The 19,753-nt window shown below is 44.2% G+C and overlaps 1 protein-coding gene across 1 annotated transcript; it reads left to right on the forward strand.

The window, feature by feature from the left end:
- Positions 1-625: 625 nt before the first annotated feature.
- Positions 626-3,993, forward strand: LOC138835283 (PRAME family member 12-like). Its single transcript, XM_070033849.1, has 2 exons — positions 626-783; positions 2,388-3,993. Exons 1-2 carry the CDS (start codon positions 626-628, stop codon positions 3,991-3,993), a joined length of 1,764 nt encoding a protein of 587 aa, XP_069889950.1.
- The last annotated feature ends 15,760 nt before the right edge of the window (positions 3,994-19,753 follow it).

Consider the following 19,753-nt stretch of genomic DNA (forward strand, 5'->3'; position numbering starts at 1 on the left):
GGCTTACTCTGCCCATTTGAAATGAAAATAGCACCAGTTTTGTGCTAGAACACTATCTTAAGGCAACCATCAACCAAAGTTTGCATTTGTACAGTCAATAGTCTACAGGTACAATCTAGTTCAACAGATACATCTATTCAACATCAAACAACTATATGTTAATGGGCTTCGAACCACATAGAAGAATTTGGAAAACCAGTAATTATTAGGGTTATGGAGAGATGTGAGTAAAAAATAGGAAGAGATTGGTGTGGGGAGGCACAGGGACAGTTAACTATGTCCTAATCTCAATGCAGGAAATAGATTGGGTAGGATGCAAGTAGAGAGAGAGAAAAAGAAGAAAGGGAAAGGGAAATGAAAAGAGACCAGAAAAAAAATAGAAGCATAAAAATTAAAGTTATTATGGAGATTGAGACAATCTATTTAGAGAGTAATGTGAGTATATTGAGAGAAGGGTAGAGACATAGAGGAGATGTGAAAAACTTACAAAAATGCTTAAAATATTATATAGGTATAAAGAGGTAGTACTGCTATTAAGGAATTTAAGTCTCAGAGGTTTTGAATTGAGTAATTAATTTGTGGATTAAGTGTGTGCACAATGGGGGATAGGGTCTACTAGTTAACTATGGGTTTATCTGAGGATGTGGAGGACAAGAGTTTAGTCAGGCTTAAGGGGGTTGTTAGTTGTTGCCCCTTTTCGTTGAAGGCCACAAGACAGACAACAAAGACAATCAACGCTAAAGAGAAACAGATGAGACTAGACAAATGCTGCGCGGTGCCCGAGTAAGTACAGATGAGGAAGGAAACTACAGATGGAAGTGGCCAGCCACAACTTAACTCCCCAGAACAGAGAGACACTCGGATCTCCTCCTTCCTCCAGACGACCCTGGAGCAGGACTCCAGGGTGGGACCAGGGTACTGGGCACGTCTGTTTTTCTCTCTGGCCCAACTACAGATTCAGACTCAGGTCCTGTACAGGCACTTTTGGATCCCAGAACGTAAAACAAAAACGACAAACATGAAAGACACGAAACCTTAGAGCTCTGCCTTACCTCCAACTGGCCTTGGAATTTGGGTCTGGGGGCGCTGTTATCCCGGACGAGCCCCCAACGGAAAGACCACAGCCTCACTTGGATAATTTCTCAACGAGTGGGCACCCCAGAAACCAAGATTCCAAACCAGCAGATGCAACAAGCAAGAGCAGTTTACTTGACATTTGCACAAACAGACTCTCTGACCCGGTCAGTCAGAAAGCCCCGAGCAGAGGTTACAGACACTTTTAAAGGCAAAAAACCAAAAATTAACATAGAACACTCTTTGTGAAACAATTGACTAATGGTTGGTCTAAGAGGGGGGGGGGTTACAGGCTACAGGCCTATGATTGGTTGTCATTTGGCTTAGCTTGTAGTCTTGCCAGGTGGTCGTTGTCAAGGTCCGACCCGGGGATTGTTGAACTGAACTGGAACTGAACACAGACACACACACACAGACACACACTCAAAAAGAAGAAATATTCAGACCAGGCTATGGTGTAAATTCCCTTTTAATCTGCATTATTCCATTATTTCGGAAGCTGACATCTGAGGATCAGATGACAGGGCAGGTCAAAGCTAGCCAGCCAAGAAGGTGTGTGAGAAGAGTATCTCCAGTCAACTCCTGAGAATATATTCTAGCATTCTTAAAACCGTAGCTTGTAGGAACTCTGAGATGTGAGGGTCACAGGTCAAACACACTGGGCAAAACTATCCTTCAGAATTTCTAGTGTTGTGTAACAAGAGTTGTGGATGATGTGGTTGAGCAATAGCTGTGACAAAAGCAGCTCAGTTATGGCACCCAGGTCCTGAGTTCAAAACCCAGACCTGCAAAAAAGTGAACAGGACAGGAAGGACGGGAGAGAGAGGGGAAGAAAACAAGGAAGGATGGATGGAAGGCAAGAAGGAAGACCGGGAGAAAGGAAGGCAAGAAGGCAAGAAGGAAGGAAAGGGAAGGAAAGAACCAAGGGAGGGAGGAAGCGAAGAAGGGAGGGAAGAAATGACAGGCAGAGATATTTCAGATACATTGTTAGATAGGATTAAGGTGGGCTGACTGCTCCTCTTGGATGCTTTGCATGCTCAGGGGAGTGGTCCATTTGTGGGAATATCTGGAGCGCTTAATGTAGAAGGTTTGGCAAGCTGTGGTGTCCCAAGCGTTAACCACTGAAGGAGGAACAGTGCAGTGGGAGTCGGGCTGATAATCCTGTCACTTTTGTGTTGGAACCTGCCTGTGAATATGTCCAGTAGGAGGCTGGCTGGCTCTCCAGCTGTGCTGGGTGTGACTCAGGAATCCCATCAGAAGCTGCTATCTGATTGGAAGGTAAGTGTTGGTGAGGGTGTGGTCAGATTATAAAGATGGCAGAGGGCTAGAGATGAGCAGCACACTCTTGGAGCCTGCAGTCAGTCCCCGGTCCTGCTGGGATTCCGAGAGCCCTGCACACCTGCTCCACATCTGGTCCACATCCGGTCCCTCAAGATGAGCATCAGGACGCCACCCACACTGCAGCATCTAGCCCTGCAAAGCCTACTGAGCAAAGAGTCCCAGGCCATCTCAGTCTTGGAGGATCTGCCGGTGCTGCTGTTCCCCCCACTCTTCATGGAGGTCTACGCACAGGGCCGCACAGAGGTACTGAAGGCCATGGTGCAGGCCTGGCCCTTCCCCTGCCTTCCCCTGGGGGACCTGGCAGAGTCACCAGACCTGGAGACCTTCAAAGCTGTCCTGGATGGGCTTGATCTGCTGCTACTTGCCAAGAAGGAGCGCCCCAGGCGGTGGAAACTGCAAGTAGTCGATCTGCGGAAAGCACACCCTGAGATCTGGATACGGGGATACCCCTCCATGGCGCAAATCTCCGCTCCACATGTCCTGACTGAAAGGCCAACAGACAGTCGCCTTTCAGTTGGGACCGAAGAGCAGCCCTTGATTCTCGCCAGTGACCTGATCATCAGAGATGGCACCCAGGATGCTTTCCAAGCCTACCTCCTCCAGTGGGCCAGGAAAAGGAAAGGACGAGTCCAGCTGTGCTCTACCAAGCTGCAGATTCTGTCTGGCTCCATCTCCAAAATCCAGAAGGCTCTGCATGCGGTGCGCCTGGACTCCATCCAGGAACTGGTGGTGAACAATTTCTGGCATCTAGAAACCATGAGAAAATTCGCTCCTTCCCTGGACCGGATGAAGAACCTTTGCCTGCTCACCTTCTCCAAGATGAGTGTCGACTTCTACACTTGCAGCCGCCGGAATCTCTGGTATTCCGGCAAATATGCGGTGCATCTGGGGCAGCTGCAGCATCTGCGGGAGCTTCGTGTGCACGATGTCTTCTTCCTGTATGGACGGCTGCCCGCCATCCTCAGCAGCCTGACGCCTTTGAACACCTTGTCTTTGAGCTCATGTCCGCTGAAGGAAGCCGACCTGAGATTTTTGTGCCAGTGTCCCTGCACCAGGCAGCTCAAGCACCTGCGTCTGAGGAGTGTGTGCATGGGCCGCTTCAGTCCTGAGCCCCTGCGAGCCCTGCTGGAGCAAGTGGCCGGCACCCTGGAGACCCTGGCCTTGGAGCACTGTGACATCACTGACGCACAGCTCTCGGCCATGCTGCCTGCCCTGAGCCAGTGCTCCCAGCTGCGCTTCCTCAGCTTCTATGGAAACCACATCTCCGTGGCCGCCCTGCACAACCTGCTGCGCCACACTGCCAGGCTGGGCCATTTAAGCCGAGGGCTCTACCCGGCCCCTCTGGAGAGCTACCGCCCTCCACACTGGGGCCTAGGGAGCCTCGACCCCGAAAGATTTGCCCAGGTTCGGGCTCGGTTGGAGCAGGCCTTGAGAGACATGGGGCCAAACCAGAAGGTCCAGATCTGTACTGATTTCTGTCATCGCCGGCAAAAGGGCCAATTCTACAGCCTGGGGCCCGATGGCTCCTGGATGCTCACCCACGAGGGGCTTCCTAGCCTTTCTGATCTGCCTATGTAGTCACCAGCCTCTCTCCTGGAATCTCGCCTCAGCATCACAAGGAACCCCTGGACACAAGGACATTCTCCCTGGGGCATACTCCCATCATTCAATGTACGTGGCAGGGACTGGGAAACTTCTCCCGAACTTCCTAGTTATCCAAGCCCCGGACTTTCTCAGCATGGTTGGTGTCCATGGGGCCTGTGTACACATCATCAGTAAGCTGGAGTGGACTCTGCCTGAAAGAACTGGAACATCATCTCGTTTTCGCTCTTTTTGTAAGCAAACCTTAAAGTCCTGTGCAATCCCACACTATCTGTCATTTACTCTACCATTCACTTTATTAAATAAAAATCAAATAAAGGAAAACCATGAGTCGATTGATGTCATTTCTCAGCACCAAGCAATGGGAGTATTTTTGTTGCCGAGAATTCTAGGTAGTCGACCCATCAGAGATCGGAGCATCACAGTTCTAAGCTGGCCTGGGGAAGAAAGTCCCCAAGATTCTCTTCTCTAGGGAACCACCAAAAAAGGCCAAACCTGGGCCTATAGTTCAAGTAGTAGAGTGCTGACACTGAGCACAAAAGCTCAGGGAAAACTCCCAGGCACTCACTTCAAGTCCCAGAATTGGCACAAACAAGCCAATAATTGCATGACCGAGTCCAAACTGATAACAATCCAATTTGGGAGGGAGAGGAAGGGTGCAGGGAAATTCAACATCAAATATCAAATGACGTCCCATGAACGCAAGAGAACTCCTGGCAGAGATCCTTCATACTTAGTTATGAGAATGATCAATACTGCTTCAAATTTGATCATCTCTGCCTTGAAAAGACAAACCACACTACATTGGCACTTTGGGGAGTGATATTGACTTCAAGCCCAAATACACACACACACACGCACTCACACACACACACACACACACACACACACACACTCAAAAAGAAAATATATTCAGACCAGGCTCTGGTGTAAATTCCCTTTTTGATAAACCCCAGACTCACTGGGATACTTTCTCAATGGGAGGGCACCCCAGAAATCACGACTCCAAACCAGCAGATGCAACAAGCAAGAGGAGTTTACTTGACTTTTGCGCAAACTGACTCTCTGCCCCGGTCAGTCAAAGAGCCCCGAGCAGAGGTTACAGACATTTTTAAATGCAAAACCCAGAAAATTAGCATAGAACACTCTGTGAAACAATTGGCTCATGGTTGGTCTAAGGGGGGGGTGTACATGGCTACAGGCCTATGATTGGTTGACATTTGGCTTAGCTTGTGGTCTTGCCTCGTGGTCGTTGTCAAGGTCCGTCCCGGGGATTGTTGAACTGAACTGGAACTGAAAAATATAAACTCAAACTGAAAAACATGTACTATCTATAACCGTTGTCCTTGTCCTGTGGCCGGCTGACATCCGGACATCTAGGCCGGCCGATATCCGGATATCTGGGCCTTGAGACTCTGCCCAGTTTTATTTCTCAGTGAAGTGGGGGGTCTGAATGCAAGCACATTTACCGAAGCAAAATCAGCGGTTAGTAAGTTAGTAATGGTAATGGTAAAGGGAGGTTTTTAATTTTTAATCTTTCATTCCCCACTTCTTCTCTGGACTAATTTTAATCTTAAAATTGAGGTTGTCTCTATCCTTGTGGGATGTCAGTTGTCTTTAATACTTGGTATTCTTGGGTTAACACCATGGTCTGTATACTGGATAGCCTTTGGCGATGAACTGTAACAGCCTGTTGAGGATGCAGGGGCCAAAGGTAAGGAGCAAAAGTAAAATTATGATGGGCCCTGCTACCGCAGACAATAGGGTAGTGAGCCAAGGGGATCTGGTCCACCAATTTTTTTTTTTGGTCTGGTCGTGGGGCCTGAACTCTGGGCCTGGGTGCTGTCCCTCAGCTCTTCAGCTCAAGGCTAGCACTCTACCACTTGAGCCACAGCGCCACTTCCGGCTTTTTTCTTTTTGCTTATGTGGGGCTGAGGAATCGAACCCAGGGCCTCGAGCATGCAAGGTGAGTGTTCTACCACTGAGCCACCTTCCCAGCCCCTGGTCCACCAATTTTTAAACCAACTGGCTTCTGCAGTTTTATTCCATTTACGTTTTTCTAGTCGCTCACGAAGTTTGGCCATTGAATCCCGTGCCACCCCGGTGTGGTCAGCATAGAAACAACGTTCCTCCTTGAGGGCTGCACATAGTCCCCCATCTTTAATAAAAACCAAGTCCAGGCCTCTCCGATTTTGCAGCACATCCTCTGACAGGGAGAAGAGGGATGTTGTTAGTGCGGAGATGTATTTTTCTATTCGCTTTAAATCTTCTGTTATGGCAGCCTTTAGCTGCTGCATGTGCTGATATCCTTCCACGTAAGCAGCACTCCCTACTCCCGTCCCGGCTATGCCTGCCGCTGTTCCTATTCCCATGAGGACAGCCAGAGTTATGGTGACGGGTTCTCTCTTGTACCAGTGGGTTAGGGCCTCCACTCGTTCCTCAAAGGATGGGGAGTTATGATATATAACTCGAGGATACAAATGTACTAGAACACAGAAACTAGTCTGCTTTATCAGCATTGGTGAAACACAAGGGGTTAAACCGGTGTTACAGGCCCACCACCCTCCATCTGCGGGCACTAAGTATTTGCCTGTAATAGCCGTAACCTTTTCAGTGTGAGTACAAAGCCAGCTCTTTTTAGGGGGTGGTGTCCCAAGACATAGTCCCTGACCTGACACTTCAGATAAAGTTAGCTTGCTAGTACTTTGCTGTCCCCAGGGGCATGAGGAAGTTATGTTGTAGGTGCCATTGTAGGCTGTTCCTTCATAATAAGGGGGTGCCTCGGAAAGGCAAAGCCAACAGGACCGAGTGAGGTCGCTCTTGGTGGAGTTGTGGGCAGCATAGGCTCCCTTAATCAGGTTATATAAGGGGAGCATCAGGGGCAGCTCTGGGTCAGCAGTAGCTCTCGGGAGGGTATGGTTGGGTGGCTGGCTTGGGAAGAGGGGTCTCCTTTTTAGAGTGGGGTTGGGTCCCAAAGGGAGGGGGTTCATGCTCTGTACCAAAAGGCGGATAGTTTTTCGCCCGCCGTCGTCAGCACCCCGCGTGGGCAGCCTAAACCCCCAGGTGAGTCCAGTCCCCCAGTCCAGGTTAGGCACTTTTCCCTTATCAGTGAGTTTTACAATAAGCTTTATGCACCACCGTTGGCAGCTTTCGTCGACACAGTTTCCTTTTCCCCCTTGCCCACTGAATCTCTTAACCGTGATATAGTCCCAGGAGAATGAGGGGTTCCAGTAGGTATCGCCTGTGGTCTCACAGCCCCAGGCCTTACAAAAATAATCTTCTTTCTTCCCACATTTAGATTTGAGTCTAGGTTCCTGATGACTTGTGCAGACATAGATTGGGAAACCTCCCTGGGCCCCATCTCCCCAACGTACTGCAGCCTGGCTGCCATGAACCCCAGTAGCGAGCGGTATGCAAAAGATTGGTTCTTGGTCAGGCCACCATGTCCACAGAGGGGCTACGTTGGAGGTGGAGCAGATTATACTTCCATGTTCATTTACTACCTGCCATGTCTGGTTTTGGGGAAAGTGTGGGTTTGAATTTATGCCTGCCAGGGGGTGGACCCTTTGTCCCTCAGCTACTGTTAAGGTTACAACAGAAAGGAATATTAAACAGTTTTTAAGAGTCTTATGTTGAGAGGATTTTGAGTGTGCTGCAGCTTTCATTTGGGTGGCTCTGCCGGGTCCTTCTCATCCTCAGGTGGCACACATTTGACATGGGAAGCATGGATCCAGGCGGCAATCCCGTCTACCTTTAGCGCAGTAGGTGTGGTGAGCAGCACAGTGTATGGGCCTTTCCACCGCGGCTCAAAATTTTGGATTGGTGTCTCCTCACCTACACCTCATCGCCGATCTGGAAGGGGTGTGGGATAGTGGAACTTCCCTTCGTGTAGACAGCAGCCAAAGGTTTCCACACCTGTCTCTGGATGAGTTGCAGAGCTCGCAGCTGCGCCTGTAAACTTTGGGTATTTGCAAAAGAATCAATGGCAGGGTCAAGGAAGGCTGCTATGGGAGGGGGTCCCTCATATAGGATTTCATAGGGGGTTACTCCATGGCTTGCCGGGGTGTTACGAGCTCTAAACAAGGCCATGGGAAGGAGTTGGACCCAGTCTTTAGTGAAAGTTTCTAGGGCTAATTTGGTTAGGGTCTTTTTAATTTTCCTATTCATTTGTTCTACCTGTCCTGAACTTTGGGGGCAATAAGCACAATGTAATTTCCAATCTATCCCCAAAAGCTTGGCCACCATCTGACTTACCTGGGAGACAAAGCAGGGCCGTTATCTGACCCTATGACCTCAGGGAGCCCGAATCGAGGAAAAATTTCTTCCAAAATCTTCTTGCCTACCACTTGCGCAGTCTCTTGTTTAGTGGGGAAGGCTTCTGTCCAGCCGGAGAAGGTATCTACAAAAACTAGGAGATATTTTGCCCCATACCTGCCAGGCTTAATTTCGGTGAAATGACCTCCCAGTTGGTGCCGGGTCGTTCTCTCATTCTGACTTCATTGGGGGCTGGGAATCGGCCTGCATTAACCTTGACACATCTGGAATGTAATGAAACTGCTCCTCCCTCTGTAAAAGTCTCCAACATTTTGTAACCCAAGTGGGTCCACCTGTGTAAGTAGGTAACCAGCCTCCTTGCATCCTTTTGGGTCAATACAGTCCCGTTTTTTTATTCCCATGTCCCAGTCGAGTCATTAAAGATTGCCTTTAGCTTTTTGGCTGTTTCCACATCCTGATCTGAATACTGGAAGAGAGGCTGTTTGTTTGGCTGTCGTTCTCGTGATGTGACCAACACAATGGTTTGGTTCTGTAAGGCCACCGCCTTAGCAGTTTCATCCGCCATCCTGTTCCCTACTGCTACAGGGTCCCTCCCTACATGGTGGCCTGGACAATGGATGATGCTCACCTTTTTAGGTAGGATGAGGGCCTGCAGGAAGTCTAGGATTTCCTTTTTGTTTTTAATGTTTTTTTCCCCCCGGGGTTAACAGGCCTCAACTTCAATAAATTTCTCCATGAACATGTGTGGTAGCAAAAGCATGCCGGCTGTCTGTATAAATGTTGACTTTCTTTTCCCGGGCCTTTGTCAACGCCTGTGTCAGGACCATGAGTTCGGCCCTCTGTGCTGATGTCCCAGGCTCTAGGGCCGATGCCCACATGACTGTGGTCCCATCTACCACTGTTGCCCCCGCCTTCCGCTCACCGTTATGCAGGAAACTGCTCCCATCCGTATACCAGGTGTGTTCAGCATCTGGTAGCGGCTGGTTGGTCAAGTCCTCACGGGTCCCGTGCACCTCCGCCAGGATTTGATGACAATCATGTTCGATGCAGAGGTGAGAGTCTGAGTCCGGAAGTAGAGGTGCTGGGTTGAGAGAGACCGAAGCACCGAACCGAATCTGGTCGGGATTTAACAGCATTGTTTGGTAATGGGTGATACGAGTGTTTGAAAGCCAATGGTCAGGGGGCTGGCAAATAACTGTCTCTATGGCATGGGGGCCGTCACTGTCAAGGGCCGTCCCAAGGTTAGCTTATCAGAGTCTTTTACCAACACAGCCACAGCTGCAATGATATGGAGATATGGGGGCCACCCGGCCACCAGTTTCTTTGAAAAGTAGGCCACCGGTCTTTTCCAGGGCCCCAGTTTTTGAGTCAAGACTCCTTTTGCGATTCCCTGTCGTTCATCCACATATAGGGTGAACGGCTTGGTCACATCCAGGGGACCCAAGGCCGGAGCCCATAATAAGGCCTTTTTAAACCGATCGAAAGCCTGTTGTTGTTCTTTCTCTCACAGAAATGGGACAGTGGCCTTAGTGAGAGGATATAGAGGGGCTGCTAACTCTGCGAAGCCTAGTATCCACAGGCGACAGAATCCAGCGCTTCCCAAGAACTCCCTCAGGGCCCGTGCACTTGTGGGTGGTGGGATCTGGGTGATGGCTTGTTTACGACTCTCTGTTCGCCACCTCTGCCCTCCTTTCAGCTTATAGCTTAGATAGGTCACTTGTTGGACACAGATTTGGGCCTTTTAGGCTGAGGCTCTATACCCCAACTCCTCCAGTCTCTTTAAAAAGGCCCCAGTACCTTTTAGGCAGTCATTTTGATTTTCAGCCGCTAGGAACAGGTCATCTACATATTGTAGAAGGGTGAATTGGGGGGGGGTTTGACTCTGAAATCAGCCAGGTACTGGTGTAGAGCCTTGTCAAACAGGGTCGGGGAGTTTTTTAAATCCTTGTGGCAATCTGGTCCCTGTGAGCTGTCCTGAAAAACCTGATAATGGATCTCTCCATTCAAAAGCAAAGATCAGTTGACTCTGAGGGCTTAGCCTCATGCAAAAGAAGGCATCCTTTAAATCTAACACTGTATACCATGTGTGGCTTGGGGGCAGCATACTTAGTAAGTGGTAGGGATTAGGCACCATAGGATGTATGTCCTCTGTTCTCCGGTTCACTTCCCTCAAGTCCTGCACTGGATGGTAGTCTCCCATCCCAGGCTTTTTGACGGGCAATAAGGGGGTGTTCCATGGAGATTGGCATGGTTTTAGGATACCCAATTGGAGCAGTCTTTGTATATGCGGCCTAATTCTATTTTTGGCTTCCCTGCTTCGTGGATACTGATGTATCATCACTGGGGTAGCGGAAGCTTTAAGTCCAATGACCACGGGAGGCTGGTTCATAGCCAGCCCCATTCCCGCAGTCTCCGCCCAAGCCTGGGGAAAATCTGATAACCATTAGGAGTCGATCAAGGCTGACTGAGGGCAATCATGTAACCGATGTTCATCCTCCAGGTGTAAGGTTAGGACTTGGAGGGGCTGTCCTTGGGGTCCCCTAATGGAGGCCCCTTTTCCTTGGAAATAAATCTGGGCCCCTACCTTTGAGAGGAGGTCCCTCCCCAACAACGGATAGGGGCAGTCTGGAATTAGGAGGAACGAGTGAGTGACTAACCCTGTTCCGAGGTGAACTTTTCGTTCAGTTGTCCATCAGTACATTTTCCCTCCTGTGATCCCCTGCACCAAAGATGTCTTAGAACTCAGGGGACCTCCTGATCGTGTTAGGACCGAATGTTGGGTGCCAGTGTCAACCAGGAAGGTTACTGGCTTGCCCCCACTTGAAGGGTTACCCGGGGCTCGGGGGGGGGGTTCCTGGCTCTGACTGTCCTAATCTTTATCATCCTGTAGGGCCAACACTTGTGCCAGCCTTCGGGGTCCTCTCATCTGCCCCCTTTTCTTCGGGCAGTTCCTGACCCAGTGTCCTGTTTCCTTGCAGTATGCACACTGGTCAGGGCTCACCAGAGGTCTCTTTTCGTCCCCCAGGTTCCTACCTAACCTAGCCTCTCTCTTTTCTGGCTGTTGCACTACAGTGGCCAAGATCTTACTTAACTCTTTAGTACGTTTCTTGTCTAGCTTGTCCTCTCTATCCTCCTGCAACTTCCGTAATCTTTCTTCCTTTTCTTCCTGAGTTTCTCTCGTATTAAAAATGTTCTCTGCTACTTCCCAAACATGCAAAAAGATAGGCCTATTCAGATACAAGAAGCCTTTAGAACCCCAAATAGACCAGACCAGAATAGGACATCCCACCGTCACATTATCATCCACACAGGATCAACTCAGAAAAAGGAAAAGATCCTTAAAGCTGTCAGGGAGAAAAGGGTAATCACCTATAAAGGGAAACCAATTAAAATCACCTCAGATTTCTCAGCAGAGACAATCAAAGCAAGAAGAGCCTGGAATGATGTATGCCATACCCTAAAAACAAACAACTATCAACCAAGAATACTGTACCCAGCTAAACTCTCCTTCATAACTGAAGGCCAAATAAAAACCTTCCACAGCAAAGAAAAATTGAAACAATACATCTCCACCAAACCAGCCCTACAAAAGATTCTTAAAGATGTCCTACACATAGAAAACCAACAAGACCACATTAAAGGCCAACAAACTGCACCCAAACTGAGAATCCAAGAACCATAGGAAGAACCCAGGTTTCGCAGCCCCCAAGAAGGTAGATAACATGGCAGGAACACCCAAATACCTCTCAGTCCTATCTCTTAACGTTAACGGATTGAACTCTCCAATTAAGCGACATAGACTGTCTAGTTGGATTAAAAAACAAGACCCTTCTATCTGCTGCCTGCAGGAGTCACATCTTGCCCGTAAAAACAAACACATTTTCAATGTTAAAGGCTGGAACAAAATCTACCAAGCAAACGGCCCCCATAAACAGGCGGGAGTTGCAATCCTAATATCAGATAAAATAGACTTCAAATTAAAAATCGTGAGAAGAGATAAAGAAGGTTGCTACATACTAATTAAAGGATCTGTCCTTCAGGAGGATATTACAATTCTAAATATCTATTTGCCAAACAATAGAGCACCCAAATTTATCAAAGAAACACTAGTTTCCCTCAAATCCCATATAGATCCAAAGACATTAATTGTTGGGGATTTTAACATACCACTCTCCCCACTAGATAGATCAACTCGGCAAAAACTCAACAGAGAAACCGCAGATCTAAACAGCTGCATAGATCAACTAGACTTAACAGACATCTACCGAACATTTCACCCAGCAGCATCAGAATACACGTTTTTCTCAGCAGCACATGGAATGTTTTCTAAAATAGACCACATTCTAGGCCACAAAGCAAACTTGTCTAAATTCAGAAACATTGAAGTTATACCTTGCATTCTCTCTGACCACAAGGGAATAAAATTAGAACTCAACACCAAAAGCCACCAAAGAAAGTCCGGTATCACATGGAGGCTAAACAACACACTGCTGAATCAAGAGTGGGTCATGGAAGAGATTAGAAAGGAAATTCAGATGTTCATGCTATTCAACAAAAATGAACACACAAATTACCAGCTCCTCTGGAACACAGCAAAGGCAGTACTCAGAGGCAAGTTTATAGCTCTGAGCTCCTACATCAACAAATTGGAGAGATCTGAAACTAGCAATTTAATGACACATCTAAACCTCCTTGAAAAAGAGCAACAAGATAAACCCCAATCCAGTAGACGGAAAGAAATAATCAAAATTAAATCAGAATTCATTGAATTAGAATCCAAAATAACTATAGAAAGAATCAACAAAACAAAGAGTTGGTTCTTTGAAAATCTTAACAAAATTGACAGACCCTTAGCAAATCTTATCAGAAAAAGAAGAGAACACACCCAAATTAATAAACTCAGAGATGAGAATGGAAACATCCCCACGGAAACAACCAAGATTCAGAACATTATAAGGGAATACTTCTCAAAACTTTATGCTAATAAGTTTGAGAACTTGACAGAAATGGACCTTTTCCTAGCAAATATTGATATGCCAAAACTAAACCAAGATGAGTTAAACTATCTTAACCGCCCATATCAAGCATTGAAATAGAAACAGCAATAAGAGACCTCCCAGCTAAGAAAAGTCCAGGACCAGATGGTTTTACAGCGGAATTTTACAAGGCCTTCAAAGCAGAGCTCACACCAATACTCCTCCAACTCTTCAATGAAATTGAAAGAGAAAGCTCACTACCGAACACATTCTATGAAGCCATCATAACCCTCATCCCAAAACCAGGCAGGGACTCATCAAAGAAAGAGAACTATAGACCCATTTCTTTGATGAACATTGATGCAAAACTTCTCAACAAAATTTTGGCCAATCGACTTCAACAATTCATGCAAAAAAATCATACACCACGATCAAACAGGATTCATTTCAGGGATGCAAAGCTGGTTCAATATACGCAAATCAATTAATATTATTCATCACATCAACAGGAGCAAGAACAAGAACCACATGGTTATCTCAATAGACGCAGAAAAAGCATTCGACAAGATCCAACACCCCTTTATGATGAAGGTTTTGGAAAAATTAGGAATCCATGAACATTCCTCAATACAATAAAGGCTGTATATGACAAACCTACACCCAGCATTATACTCAATGGCGTAAAACTAAAGCCATTTCCTCTTAACTCAGGAACAAGACAAGGATGCCAACTCTCTCCACTTCTCTTCAATCTAGTGTTAGAATGCCTAGCTGCAGCAACAAGACAAGATGCAGACATAAAGGGGATCCAAATAGGGAAAGAAGAAATAAAACTCTCCCTCTTTGAGATGACATGATCTTGTATTTAAAGAATCCCATAGACTCCACTCCCAAATTACTCAAGCTGATTCAAAACTTTGGCAAAGTAGCAGGTTATAAAATTAACCACCAAAAATCAATGGCTTTTCTGTATGCCAACAATGAGAAAAGTGTGGCTGAAATTAGGAAAGCACTCAATTTGTAGTAGCCCCACACAAAATAAAATACCTAGGAATTAACTTAACTAAAGAAGTGAAGGACCTCTATGATGAAAAATTTAAAATCTTGAAAAAGGAAATCAACACAGAACCTAAAAAATAGCAAAACCTCCCATGCTCCTGGATTGGCAAGATTAACATCGTGAAAATGGCAATACTTCCCAAGGCTATCTACAAATTCAATGCAATACCTATAAAAATTCCACCCTCATTTTTCAAGGAAATAGAAGAGGCAATCCAAAAATTCATATGGAACAATAAAAGACCCCGAATAGAAAAAAAAAACACTTCTCAACGGAAAGAACACTGCTGGAGGAATATCAATACCAAATTTCAAACTCTACTATAAAGCCATAGTAATCAAAACAGCTTGGTATTGGCATAAGAACAGACCTCAGGACCAATGGAATAGAACTGAAAACCCAGAAATGAACCTATAGACCTATAGCCATCTAATCTTCGATAAGGGTGCAAAAACAATAGAATGGAAGAAAGAAAGCCTCTTCAGTAAATGGTGCTGGCAAAATTGGTTAACTACATGTAGAAAACTAAAGCTAGATCCTTATATATCACCCTGCACCAGAATCAACTCCAAATGGATCAAAGACCTTGAAGTCAAAGCAGACACTCTGAAACCATTACAGGATGGAATAGGAGAAACCCTAGGTCTCCTTGGCTCAGGCCGAAATTTTCTGAATAGAGACCCGGAAACACAACAAATCAAAGAAAGGTTGGACAAATGGGATTGCATAAGGTTGCAGAGCTTCTGCAGGGCAAATGACATAGCTAGCAAGATCAATAGAAAGCCCACGGATTGGGAGAAGATCTTTACTAGCCATACAACGGACAAGGGTCTCATATCTAAAATATACTTGGAACTCAAAAAATTAAACCCCCCAACAACAAATCCTCAAAGAAACAACTGCCCATTAAATAAGTGGGCAAAAGACTTAAAGAGAAGCTTCTCTGAAGAAGAAAGAATGATGGCCAATAGACACATGAAGAAATGTTCAACATCCCTAGCCATAAAAGAAATGCAAATCAAAACAACATTGAGATATCACCTCACTCCAGTTAGAACAGCAAAAATCAAGAACTCTAACAACAACAGATGCTGGAGGGGATGTGGACAGAAAGGAACCTTACTTCATTGTTGTTGGGAATGTAAACTTGTTCAACCACTTTGGAAAGCAGTATGGAGGTTCCTCAAAAGACTTCACATAGATCTCCCCTATGATCCAGCAATCACACTTTTGGGCATTTACCCAAATGTATACAAACAAGACCACACTAAAGCTACCAGCACAACTATGTTTATTGCAGCATTATTTACCATAGCTAAGATATGGAACCAACCCAGAAGCCCCTCAGTAGATGAGTGGATCAAGAAAATGTGGTATATATACACAATGGAATTCTATGCCTCCATCAGAAAGAATGACATTGCCCCATTTGTTAGGAAATGGAAAGGCTTGGAAAAAATTATATTAAGTGAAGTAAGCCAGGCCCAAAGAAACATAGGTCCCATGGTTTCCCTTATTTGCAATATCTAGTATAGGTATGAGTCAAGTGGAAAACGTCAGACAATGTGATGTTAGGAAAACGAACCCTTAAATATGTATTTTAATGTTTTCGTTTCTTTCATGCATGTGTTTCTAACGCATTTATAAGGTTATTTCTTTGTTGCTTTGTATGTCCCTCCCCCACAGTGTAACCCCTGCTTTCACTTTATTTGATGTCAGTATAACATGTGGAGGAGATGGGGACAAACAAGTCGTTTAAGGATTCAGGTGGACCTGTTGCAACAAGGAGAATTACAAAATGTCATGTCAAAACAAGCTTTACAATGTCGCTGTGGGGGGGGGAGGGGTTATGATTGGGTGGGGGGAGGGAGGAGGCTGGGAAGGGAGGTGAAGGGTAAACAAAGGAGGAGGCTGCAATGCTTGGTAAGAAATGTATGCCTTATCCTGCCAATGTAATTGTAACCCCTCTGTACAGTATGTTCTCAAAGAAAATAAAATAAAATTTAAATAAATAATAAAAAAATAAAAATAAATAAAAAAAATTAAAAAAAAAAGAAATTCTTCTACAGGTCTTTTTTCAGGAACAACTTACAGAGAATTAGCAAATGTGTATTTTTTTTTTTGAACAATTCAATGGTGAAGCCACATTTTGTTATATTTTCCTTTGATGGAATACTTTTTACTCTTCTGGTCCTAGGGTTTTGAACTCAGGCCCTTATCACTGAGTTTCAGTGCTCAAGATGAGTGCTCTGTAACTTCTGTTGCAGCTTCCATTCTGGTTTTGAAGGGTTTATTGAGATAAGAGTCTCACGGGCTTTTTACCCTGGACTAGCTTCAAATTGTGATTCTCAGATACCAGTGTCCTGAGTTACTAGGGTTACAGATGTAAGTCACTAGTGAACAGTTTGGAAGCCTTTTATGGGTACTTTAATTTCATTTATTTTTATTGGAAAATCTGAAAGGTTGTAACAGAAGTATAAGAATTTTTGATAATGTTCTGGACAGCTCTCAGGAAGTTTGAAGTTACTTTAAAAATGCAATAAGTGGTGCAGAGGAAGAAGGGGTATGGCATAAGTTAAGCAATTACTTAAACAGACCTGAGTTTGAATGAGTGGTCAAGAAGTTTAGCTGGTCAAGGGTGCTGGGTTTTAGTCTTACTCACCTATCCTCTTGGGTCTGAAAGCTTTTAATAACCCCCTTCCTACATGTTGTTCACTATTACTCAATGCTCTTCCTTAAGTACTGTCTTGTTACTCCTTTGGCAAAGTGGCTCCACAACAGACTGCATTAAGACACAAAAAATATAAAAGTGACATGCTAAAACGGTGTGTTCCCGATATATTAGCTGAGAAAATATGAGCTTATAATGTTGCAGTCAAAACTCCATGATCCTGGAGTAGTTCAAATTGCAATGTGACAAAAGTAAAACCAAGGAATCTCTAGTACAAGTTCCTGTCTTTTATGTTTATTGACTTACCAGCACAGGCATGGAAGCTTGTTGTGTATTCATTTTAAAAATTACTGGAAAGACAGAAGAATGTTTACATACTTTACATCATTTTTGAGTGGGAGTCTTTTTTTGTTTTGGTCAGATGTAGTGCTTTAGCTCAGAACCTGGCCTCTGAGCATTTTCTGAATTAATTGGAGATGAGCTTTCTCTTAATTTTTCTTTCAATAGTTGTACAAAGATATAGAATTCAATATGTGAAATTCTCTGCAATTCATCTTTATTAGTGTCACCATTCCCATCATTCTCCCCACATATAAAAAGTACCATCCCCTCAAGTTTCCAGGCTCTATTTCTAATTACATTCATAATTATTTTGACTGCACTTGCCTCCCTCTATACCCTACAATCCTCGTTGCCCTGCATTTAACCATTCTCTTCTTCTGAAGAACATGTTTAAGTATTATTTATTTAAACAGTATCTCATGTTTATTATTCATAGATGACACATAACTGAAAGACACTTTGTACTTTATTCCGTGTGTCTTTCTATGCCCATGACTACATACATTGTTTCTTGTGTATTTCATGCTTAATGTTTGTATTTTCAATCAAACTTCCACATATGAGAGAAAATAGGCTTTCTTTGTCTTTCTGAACCTGTTGTTCCAGAAATTGTGTCAGAAAAAAATTGAAAACAAAACAACCCCTTTGGGCCGGGAGGTGGCTCAGTGGTAGATTGCTATCCTTGCAAGCGTGAGGCTCTGGGCTCATTCCTCAGCACCACATAAGCAGAAAAAGCCAGAAATGGCACTTTTGTCCAAGTGGTGGAGCACTAGCCTTGAGCTGAAGAGCTGAGGGACAGCACCTAGGCCCAGAGTTCAGGCCCCAAAACTGGCAAAAAAGAAAAAAAATATCCCTTTACTTTCTCTTTCTCCATTTCTTCCAACCCCCTACTCTGAATCACATAGCTAATCCTTGTACTTTAGTTGTCATTATGGCCAGTATTTACTACTTTAAAACATGCATTTATCCATTACTACCATTAGATAACGCAAGGATCCCTTGTATCTTAAATTAATGAAAAACCTACTTGATCATTTTTCTGACCTTCTGGGAAAGGTTTGAGTGGATTACCAAGAGAAAAAGTATTTTTTAAAGGATATGCTAGTGTTAGAATTAATGGAATTTTCTAATAATTTGACTAAGTGGACAAATTATTTTGCATTTCAATGGCCAGTCAAGGAAAGAGAGCTTTGTAGAAGTAATGGAAGCCATGGAAACACCTTTTGTGTAAATTTTACCCCCCAAATTGCCAGCAAAATTACATTGATCCAGATTTTATACCTGATTTCCTCAAAGCTGTTCATCACCAATTTCTTCTAATTGACCTTTTTATTCATGACACATTCTTTGGAACTGCTCTCATGATGCTAAACAGGGAGTTAAATATGGATTTCAACAATTGTCATTGTTATCTAAAATGAATACTAGTGAATAAAATGTGATCAAAGCTAACTACCTATGTGGCTAAAAATGAATATAGGGAATCCAAAAGATGTTTTCCTCCGTTGTTTTATTTATTTGACTTTAAAACACTTCCAAAATGGTTTATCAACATAGGTTTCATCACTAGAATAAGTAGCTTCCAGAGGCAACTTCATTGAAAGACAGTATTTAGATATATTTAACATAAGCATGCTGGATATGGAGGGCTCCATCTGTAATCCTACCACTCCTAAGGCTGGAGATGAGCATGGTGTACATAATTACCTTGCCCCTAACCCATCTCAAATAAACCAAACCCAAACCACAAAATTACAATAAAAATAAAGGAATGAAAACCCAGAAAATCACGAGTGTATAAGGTTTCTTACTCTAGAAAAAACTCAGAGATAACTTTTTGTCTGACACACTATTTGGTATAGGTTTACTATTGGTATGGAAACTTTTTGGACTTACAATCACTGTTTTCTTTAATTCTTCCCCAACACACTATTTCATTATTGTTATGTTAGAGGTGTGGTTTACCTTTACATATATCCAGAAATGAGTGCAATTCCTTTCACATAGAGTAATCTCTTCCCTCATTCTCTCCCATCTAGTTCCAGAGATAAATTTCATTAATGTCCAACAAGCCAGTGTGACCAACATTTCCCTTTGTCACCTTTCACTGTCTCACAAGTACAAACCGATACACAGATACTCAGTTATTTAAGTACTATTTAAGATGGACTAGGAATCAAAGATTTGACGCTCAAATATTAGGTGCGAAAAAAGGTGTTACATACTCATATATATATATATATATGTTATATATATTATATATAATGTGCTATATATACATGATATATGTATAATATATATTATATGATATATGATATATATGATATATTATTGGTCCCCATTTATTGCTTTCTGTTGAGTAACATGTTGCCATCAAATTATCATTGCATAATTATAACTGAAATCATCAAG

This window comes from Dipodomys merriami, unplaced genomic scaffold (assembly GCF_024711535.1).
Source record: "Dipodomys merriami isolate MVZ:Mamm:240054 unplaced genomic scaffold, mDipMer1.0.p SCAF_233, whole genome shotgun sequence".
Lineage (NCBI taxonomy): Eukaryota > Metazoa > Chordata > Mammalia > Rodentia > Heteromyidae > Dipodomys > Dipodomys merriami.

Coding starts and splice junctions, on each gene's coding strand:
- LOC138835283 (XM_070033849.1), top strand. CDS start 626: ATGGGTTTATCTGAGGATGTGGAGGACAAGAGTTTAGTCAGGCTTAAG. Junction 784..2,387: donor AAATGCTGCGCGGTGCCCGA/GTAAGTACAGAT, acceptor CAGATTATAAAG/ATGGCAGAGGGCTAGAGATG.